The 9,523-nt window shown below is 43.0% G+C and overlaps 1 protein-coding gene across 1 annotated transcript; it reads right to left on the bottom strand.

The window, feature by feature from the left end:
- Positions 1-466: 466 nt before the first annotated feature.
- LOC139333282 (uncharacterized) lies at positions 467-9,080 on the bottom strand. The gene is made up of 12 exons (XM_070965553.1): positions 8,878-9,080; positions 7,894-8,031; positions 7,319-7,436; positions 6,993-7,176; positions 6,119-6,260; positions 5,830-5,985; positions 5,134-5,189; positions 2,703-2,878; positions 2,136-2,536; positions 1,904-2,000; positions 955-1,189; positions 467-870 (listed from the first exon to the last, which is right to left on the bottom strand). Exons 1-12 carry the CDS (start codon positions 8,964-8,966, stop codon positions 641-643), a joined length of 2,022 nt encoding a protein of 673 aa, XP_070821654.1. The 5' UTR covers positions 8,967-9,080; the 3' UTR covers positions 467-640.
- Positions 9,081-9,523: the final 443 nt, after the last annotated feature.

Raw genomic sequence — 9,523 nt, 5'->3', positions numbered from 1 at the left:
GGGGCAAAGAGCCACAAACAGAGAACAAAACCAATGTCAGTCTGGTACTTCAGCTTGAGGCTGTTTTTTTCAGAGTAGATTTATCTTTTATTTTACAGCTGACAGTACAGACAGACAGGAAACAAGAGTCTGGAAGGGTGCAGATGACACGCGACCCTCGCCAAAATCAATCCGGGCACGTCAACACATCTTAGACCACCAGGACGTCCCATCATTTTTATCAGCCCCACAAGAGAAAGAGTTCATAACTTTCCCGTCTATCTTAGCACAGTAGTCACATGTTGGTGTGAATATTGAAACGGGGTTTGCATGCTCCTGTTGATCTGAAGCTGATGGGAGGCTTCAGCAGTCTGACTTCAGCAAAGTCAGAATCTTTCAACCTCTTAGTCTGTCTTTGTGTTGCTGTTGCAGCAAAGAAGCACAGACGGTGACTCTGGAAGATCCACCTGATTTTTCAAACTCAGGCTGCTGAAACCTCAGATTAACTTCAGATAAACTGAGGAATACATTTTTGCAAAGAGAAGCAAAAATGACTTCAATGCATGCACAGTAGGACGAACATTAAGACAGACTTTTAGAAGATGGGAACCTATCCTTTCAGGAAATAAACAAATACCATGCTGTGTTAGATTAGCTAAGTTTAGTTCTTCTGGTCTGAACCTATGAGAGCCTTACAGTCTTCAGCTTTTCTCTTCCTGGTGAAGTGACCAACAACCGCCGCCAACGACACCAGTGATGCCAAGAAGGAGCAGGCAAAGAAGATGGTGCTGATGTTGGTGCCGCCGCTGCTGACGTTGGTGCTGAAGTCCTCCTTGTCTTTCCAGTCTTCTCTGCTTGATCTGGTGTCTGAAGAAACTGGTGGAGGAACCACTGGACAGACAACAGTACAACGTTTACCTGAGAGGACAGACAGACGGACTGATTGATTGATTAATTGATAGATGACATATTAACCTTCAGCAGGCGTGTCGTGGTTTTCCACTGCAGCATTAAAGTTGTTATTTTCCACAGCTGCAGAGTGACCATCCTGCCAGGCAAACTGCAAAGGACCCTGGATGATCTGGTGGCTCTCCGTCTCCCTGCTAAACGACCGCCTCCGTCTGCGGGCCGCATCTACCTGACAACCCTGAGCACATCTGGAAAAGGGACTCTCGGGCTCGCACAGGATGACGGAGCAGGTGATGTACACCTGTAAGGCAGGTGACAGGTGAGAGGCTTTAGTTCAGAGGACATCAAGTGATCTTTTCAAAAACCATCCAAATTTCATTTCAGATGTGTTTTATATAAAAGATAATTCCCAACAAGCAGGGATGGAAGCAAGTTCTGCTTCTTTAAAGACGTTTAACACAAGTTAAAGCTAAGTGGATGTAAAAAGTGAAGTCAGCCCATTAAAATCTAAACGGGGAAATGTTTCTGCACTACTGGGTGGTGGTGATGATGATGTTGTATGAGCACACAGTAGCACACATCTGAAAAATGAGATGATGAGTTTGATTGACGTGGATTTGGCAAACAGTGAGGCATCAGATTTCTTCCAGTCATCTATCTGTTATTGATTCCCTCTGTGTGTGTGTGTGTGTGTGTGTGTGTGTGTGTGTGTGTGTGTGTGTGTGTGTGTGTGTGTGTGTGTGTGTGTGTGTGTGTGTGTGTGTCATGCCACACCAGCCGCTTCACATTCTATCAGCTCATATTACAACAGTCACTACAGAACATAATTAAAGTGACAATGGGAAAATGTCATGGAAGAATAAGCTTCTCCTCATCCTGTTGGGCAGAAAACCAGATTCTGGAGTGATTGTGTGACGTCTGCAGAGTGTGTTTCCTCCATCTTTTACACAAAGACAGCTGAGGGCCAGCTGCGTGATTATATTTTGGTGTATGTTTTACTAGTCATTATTATTACCTGGTTATAGTCTCCGCTGAATTTGAAGGCTTGGACCTCAAAGTTGAACGTAGTCTCATCAGAAGAGTAGACGGTAACTGTCTCATCCTGCAGACACCTGGAGGAAAACAAATTATAACACATCACACACATATAATCAAGGAACCGTGTGTGAAAGGTGACTTATTAATCTCCTCAGAGTTTAACTCAAACTATGTTTTTGTTTGTGATGCCAGAAATCGTCAGCTCTCACCCGTTCTTGATGAGGTCGTAGAAGATGCTGTTGTCGGGGTCGTCATCAGGAGTGGCTTTGCATGACTCGACGAACAGTTTGACATTTGGTAGCTCTGATTCAGCTTTAATGCCCATATAAACCATGTCTAACATCTTGACCTCCACTGGATAGGCGCTTGGATCCACCTTATTTGTGAAGCTGTTATTGCTGTATATGTTAAAAGAGTAGCCGAAGCTACCGAAGCTGGACTCGGTGAAAACGTAGTCAGAGTCTTCCAACTTGAAAGAGCTGGAGATGCTCATGGCTTTGGGAAACTGGCAAGAAAAGTCAATCTTAACTGTCCTCCTACGACTTATGATCTCAGTGGGCAGCACAATGGATCTGATCACATTCTTGAAAGTGATGAAGCCTCCTTTATCCTGTATTTAAGACAACGAAAAGGAAAACACATTAGAGGTGAGGAGAAAAAGGACAGGGCTTTACATAATTCTAAATATTTCACTCCAGTGTGTTCTACAGCCTTCCGTCGCCATGTAAACACCCTAATTTCCACTATAAGCAATGTAATCTGATACACTGATGTACCTCCAGATGTGTGCCGCAGCCGCTGAATGGCGTCTTGCCTATGATGTGAGTGCTGTTGGAGGTGAGAGTGCACGAATCGTCCTTCAGCCTGAGAAAGTTCTCGTCGATGTCAGGAATGGAGGCTTTCTCAATGGCCACCACCATCTTCTTGGATAAGCAATGAACCGAGACCTTGCCTGTAAATCACACAGATTAATTTAACTTCTTCGACAATGAGGACAACGTAGCTTCAGGCTGTAATTCACTCACACATTCTGCTGAACATAAATGTCCCACTGTGCCGAGAGTGAAGCAGCTTTGGCTGAAATCAGACTGAGATGTTCTGCGTGTATTTACACCTGCATAGCATGTTTCTCATTACCCTCCATAAAGCATCCACACGCAGATCACATGTTCATACCAGTAAATGTAGTCCATGCACAGTGGGACTTTTTTTCAAAGGGCTTTCCAAAGGCAACCGGACTCCCTTGAGGTTCTAGAAGACGTTTCGCCAAAGAGGCGTCAAGCTGACGGGTGGAGAGTCACAGGTTTTACACTGCAGACGTTTCTGAAAAACAACAAACACCACCTCCCTGTGCACCTTAAGCCCAGTCACACTCTGAGGTTGAAGCTTGTCCACCCCGAGGACAAAACACCCCGAGACACAAGCAGACCAATGATTTGAAAGAGGAGTGAAAGAAGTATTCCACGTCAAACTGGGATGGCGTCACTGAACAGGGGAGGTGGTCTACAAGTGGGTCAACGCCTCCCACAGTGTGAGTGACCCTGCAGGAGGAGAAATACCTGTGACTCCCCATCAGTCAGTTAGAAGTGAAGAAGCCTTTTGGACGAGAGCTGAAACATCTTCAAGAACCTGAAGCGAGTCCAGGAAAGCACTACCTCAATGAATGCTGATATGAATCACTTTGTTCACGTCAGATCTGAGGTCACTAGCTATCTAATGGAGTTTGTTCACTATTTTCTTAAGCTGAGTTCAAATGCACTGTCAGTAAGTGAACGCATCACTGTTCACATGTTCAGCATTGATTCAGTTGAGTAGAACATTGAGTCTAATGAAGGTCTGAGCTGTCACACACGGTCCAGTACAAAACTAGCCTATAAAAGCACTTCACATAAGGCTCCCCAGCCTGTTATTTACAACTGAGTTGTCAGATTATGACTGTTTGTTGAGGTATTTGAAGGACTTTTAAAAGAGGAAGCAATGTTCTGTGAGTCACAGCCCTGTTGACGTCAACCGTGTCCGTCAACAGTGAGGAACACGACTGCTAAAAGCTACTGATTATTTCAGCGACTGCAATTATTCAGTTTATTCAGATCAGTATGAAAATTATTTTCACATGTACTGAAGACCATTAGCTAGGTGGCTATATATTAGCATTCTATCCGGTTCAGATCTCAGTGGTCACAACTTTTCCATCATTTCTACATCTGACATTTCTGTCATGTGACTCCACCCAAATGCGTGAAGTTATGTGATTCGATGTCTATTAGCCAATCACAGCATTCCACAACCTCGAAAGTTTAGAGCAGTAAAGTCACACCTTCTTTTTCAGCAAGCATGGCCGACCATGAGCCAAGGGGGAAGTGTAAGGTACATGTTTTTTTACTGCTGATGATTTATGAGTGCAGTCAGAGAATGAATCCACTAAGTATTTTATTTTGTTTGGAACATAATTAAGTTTTGTCTGTTTTGTTCTCTGGGATTTTATCTGAAAACAGCGTTATTAAAGGTAAAACTCCAAGCCAGCTAGCTCGCTAACTGCCCGTGAGCAAAGTTGTCAGTTATCAGAGTTAGCTTGGTCGCTAAAAACACAATGTGTTTTACACAGTTTGTTCAAAAAACATGTTTGTACTGTTGACTGTGTACTGAGTGTGCATAAAACGTCTTTGTTGAGGGGGAATTCAAACTCTGACAGAAGACATTTAATAAAAGTGGATGGTGCAATGCAGCTAACGAGCTGTGCTAGCGTCCTCCATGTCGGCTCAGCACTGCTGAGATGGAAATGAACTGATTTCAGTTAAAGAGGGGTGGTGTCTCAAACCCGTCCCCCTGTCAAACCACCTGTCTTCTCCATCCAGGACACATTCCTCACAATCATTTAAACTACTCTTGTTGTAAATGTCTGGATACTGCCCAGTCCTGTCAGAGCACAGGTGAGGCGTCTGCTCACCTGTGCTCTGACTTTACATCTCAGATCATGTGCTGATCATGTGACCTCTTTGTATTTGTTGGCAGAGTTTCTTCTTGTTTATTTTTAGATCTACTGATGGCATTCGGATGAACACTGAAACGTCTTGTTGACTGTTTCTTTCAGTAGTCCAGAGATTTTAATAAACCTTTTGAACAGTTCACAACCTGAATGTCTCAGATAGACTCGTTACTACAACAGTCTCAGCTGCTTTTTAAAGAGATAACTGATGATGAACAAACCTTGGAGGACAGATGCTTCGGACACCGTGACAACAACACACCTCATGTCTGATTGGCTGAACGACAAAACAAAGAAAATGGGTGTTAGTGCATATTGCAAAAAGAAGAAGGGCAACAACCACAACAGTGATAATCATCAAAATGTCTGATCAGGTAAGAAAGTAAAGACTCATAGTTAGGCTGCAAAAATCTGGAAAATACCACGTCCTAATAGATTGTTTGCACGTGACGTCATGTCACTCTTTTAGAGATGAAGGGCAGGAAGTGATTTTCTGCATAGGAAACACTATAACGCACTCAAAATGCTGATGTTTAGCATCGTTTACGGTTGCCCAGGTCGATCAAACCAAGAAACCACGAGGAGCGCTAACAGAAAAGCTGTTTGCCTCCAGACTTTTGTCTGCTTTCATTTGTTTTGCAGAGCAGAATGACGCCTGAACGAGCAGCTGGTTGTTTCATCTGCTGCCTCAATAAAGCAAAACTTTCAGCTGCTCTTCATAATGTTCAGATTTTCTGTTTATATCTTTCTCTTGTAATTTCATCTAAACTGGCCCTCCTTTATCTCGTCCATTGCAGTTTTCACTTCCCGCCCTCAGTCTGAATTTAGCATCACGTAGCTGCAAACAGCCTGTTCATTAGATCCAGGCTTACGCGTTTGTCAGTGCTTGCTGGTCATAAAGCAGTAAGCAGACACACCTTTCGTTTGTCTCTGCAGTGAAGCAAACAGGGACGACTCTGTGCACGTCGCTGTCCTCCGGAGTCCAGCTCAGAGCGATTTTGGCTTTTCCGTGGGCTTCATCAGTGAACTCTTTGCTCATGTTCAGGGGGCCGCTGATCTGGAAGTCATTAATGCTTCAGGGAAACAGACAAAAGGGAACATGAAATAATGATCCTTACTGGCACACAAGGTGTTATTATCTTCTTTTTGGGGACCAGAAATGAGTATTTCTGAGTAGCATGGCTGACGTCTTTAAGAAGTGAATACCTCGCGTGGTGAGCCTGTGCTTCAGCCATCAGATGGAACGTCTGACCCACGGTGGCCGACAAGACGCTGCCATGCGAAGGAGTCGAGGACAGGAACTTGGGCAGCACATGACCAGCCTCACAATCTGGTATTTCAGCAAGGACTGAAACACAAACACAAGCAGACTGTCAGCACAGGAAGACAGCTCATTTTCTTTTGCCTTAGGCTTTCATTCTGGTGCTTCATGTGGCCGTTTATGTGGCTTCTTTGCTCAGTGGTCTGTCACTGTCGCTCATCTCTAGAAAAATTACATCTCCACCTACTTTCAAAACCCTCATGCCAATTTAGAATGAAAAGACAAAAGGCATTTGTCTTAATATCCATCCAGTTAGTCTAGCTTAGCAGGCTTAAATTAGGCTTGTTCCTCTCCCTTCAGAAGAGTATGGAGGACAAACTGTGACTTGAACAAGCCTGAGAAACAAGTTCCTGGTAATGGCCTAAAATTAAAATAATTATGACAAAGCGAAGAAATAAAGAGATACTGACAATAATGTCACCGTGTTTTGAGAAAGATGTCATTCTAGTGTGAGGATATAGTTGCAAATGCAAAAAAATTGCCCAAGCATAAAGCAACTATTTTATAATATAAAAGGTGAAAGTTTGAGGGGGAAATTAAAGATGTGATGAACATGAAGGTTGTAGCTCTGCAGTGTCACTGAAATGTGTTTCAGGTGACCAAAATGTAAAATTCATCATCATCGTAACTCCATGATGCCCAACAAGGAGCCAGGTAACGTTTCGGGCATTCACCTCTGACTTCTGTTCAAAGGCTCAGACAGTTGGTCGACTTGTGTTATTCTATCAAATGCACACTTTGTGTGCTTGAATCACTTACCCTCCAATGTAAACTGCAGCGATAGCTTGCAGAGAGGTGGTGACATGTCGGAGGGCTCCCAAACCTCAGACGCTCCGTCCTTGTAGGTCAGATTGATGCTTTCGGCGGGAAAGTCCTCCACTTCAATCTCAAACACATGGAGGCCAACGTCGACTTCACCCGTACTCATCAGTGTGCACGTAGTCTATGAAGAGTTGCAAGAGAGGGTTGAAATGCTTTTGGATGTTGATCTTCAGAGAAAATAATGGGTGACAACTGTTTCTTAACATCATTATTAGTCACTGCTTTGTGTGGCTTGAACGTTTGATCGTGACAGCTTCTGTTACCTCGTTCAGGGTCACGTTTGACGAAACGTTGGCCTGTGACACGACGTAGCATCTGACGTGATCTCCGTCGGGATCGTGTGCCAGAAGGTGGTACTCTGAAAAACAATTCTGAGGCACCCTGCATGAAAACACAGTTTGATATTTGGATTAGACGTAGACTGAACACATGAGTTCATGCATATTTTGCCTAAAAAAATGGCAGTTTTTAAAAAATCTGGACTGCTCAGTATCGTGAAAAAAGGAAAACAAAAATGTAGAAAATAAAAAAGGAGATTTAGCAAATGAAAAGTCAAGTTCTCTCCCAGTTTAACATATTTTTAAAGCATCAATTGTCAACAAACAGGACTGAATACAAAGAATTGTGAGAGATGAAAACAACAGTGAACAGTGAGACTGAAATGACTGAGAAGTCAGGTGTACTTCAGGTTGTTCCCAGGTTAGTTTGCATGTTATCAGATGTGCTGAATTCAGGTCAGTGATGTTCGTTATTGCTGGAGTCTGCTTCGCCTGCAGAGCTCTGTCGTGTCATTTTAAGATTTCAAATCCAGCTTGTGGGAAAAGGAAAAGGTTCGTACCGTAAAGACGACACCGTGGTGGTTACGGGACAGTTGTTGAGGACATGAGTGTCAGATCGAGTTCCCACGTTCAGCTCCGCATAGGTCGTCCAGTTCGTTTTTCCATTAACATTTGACACCCAGCAGCACCCCGACTCTCTGAGAGGAAGAAGGTGTGATGTGTTGTCACTCAGAAACTCCACCACATCTGTCTGAGAACTTACTATTAGTAGTTACTAGTTACTTTTCGGACTATAATTTTTCATATTGTGTATTTATTTTGTTTTTTGCTTCAAACTATACAAATTTCAAGACACGTTCTAAAATCATAGGAATCGTCCTCTTAAACTTCTCTTCATGTCACTAAAACCCCGAAATCCCCCAAATATTACTGAATGTCCTCACTGCTACCTCTGATCTGACTGTAGAAAATGTTCAGACTTCATTTTTTGTTTTGTTTGAAGTTATTTTGGCTCGTCTTCATGAATCAAACTTCTTTTCTTTCTATTGTCTAAATTATTTCTGATATTTTTGTTTTGTGTGAAACACTTTGTAACTTTATTTTGAAAAGTGGTTACAGATAAAGGTTATTATTATTATTATTATTATTATTATATTTGTAGTATTATTGGTATTATTATTGTTGTTTTTGTTGTTATTATTATTATTATTATTATTGGTGTTATTATTGTAGTTGTTATCAGCTGTGACAGCAGTGTTTTAGGTGCTCTACGTTTTCATAGGTGCATCACGTTATGTATTTAAGTCCTGTTTAAGGAAACAAGTGTCCTCAGAGCAAATCGAGCCTCCATGTTTCATGTCTTAGTAACTGAAGGTTGGTTTAATAACACTGTGTTTCACATCGCTTCTCATTTTCTGCCAAACCTGCAGAACTTTCTGATGTAATTTGGTTTTCAAACACTGAAACTAGCATGAATGTCAGCAGGCCTGAAGCCTCTTCAGAGACCAGTAAGACAGCGAGGTGGTTTCCTGTGCAGACCTCACCTCAGACTGATGCTGGTGTCATTCGTGAGCACGGTCACTGTGGTTTGTCCTTCAGTCTGACACCACCTTCCTTGGCCCGTGTCATCCATGTCCGTTTGGAGGCCAGCTGTCCTGTTGAGGGTTGTGTATGGCGTCCCGTCCTCCCACGTGTAGAGCGACTGATTTTCACAGTCACTTCTGCCATTCTGTCTGTGATGAAAGGTCACCTGCAGGGTTTGAGAAGAAAACAGCGTTTATACCACACAGACATTGTTTGAAAGTGCCTCCTATAACAGGAAATAAGGTGGAACATCCATGTTTATTTGTCTAGAATTTTTGTCTTTGCAGGTCATGAAATTCCACAGAGTTTTACAAAGGAGGGTCATAAATCCTCTGTGGGTTACAGTCGCAGACCTGACGCAGGTGTTTCACAGGCTGACTGGTTCCTTCAATCAGTGACGCTGGACTCCATTTTACCTCCCAGTGTCATGATGCATTTTGCTGATCTCTTTAACAAAATACATGAAAATTAAAGAAGGTAATGAGAAATAGAGTACCTTAAGTGTCCCATCCTCCTCCATGAGCGGGTGGTCGACGCTGATGCTGTCTCCGTAAAAGCCGTGAGTTGAGGCAATACCCCATAGTGCAGACAACAGCAGGAGAGCTG

Source organism: Chaetodon trifascialis, chromosome 1 (genome assembly GCF_039877785.1).
Source record: "Chaetodon trifascialis isolate fChaTrf1 chromosome 1, fChaTrf1.hap1, whole genome shotgun sequence".
Lineage (NCBI taxonomy): Eukaryota > Metazoa > Chordata > Actinopteri > Chaetodontiformes > Chaetodontidae > Chaetodon > Chaetodon trifascialis.
This window is presented reverse-complemented; position numbering and strand designations above follow the sequence as displayed.

Bases quoted from the DNA above. Each gene is read 5' to 3' on its own strand.
- LOC139333282 (XM_070965553.1), bottom strand. From the start codon at position 8,966: ATGGATGACACGGGCCAAGGAAGGTGGTGTCAGACTGAAGGACAAACC. The intron at 7,437-7,893 runs GTACGAACCTTT...GTTTTCATGCAG, and splicing joins ACCACGGTGTCGTCTTTACG to GGTGCCTCAGAATTGTTTTT. The intron at 2,879-5,133 runs GTTTGTTCATCA...TGTGATTTACAG, and splicing joins CGAAGCATCTGTCCTCCAAG to GCAAGGTCTCGGTTCATTGC.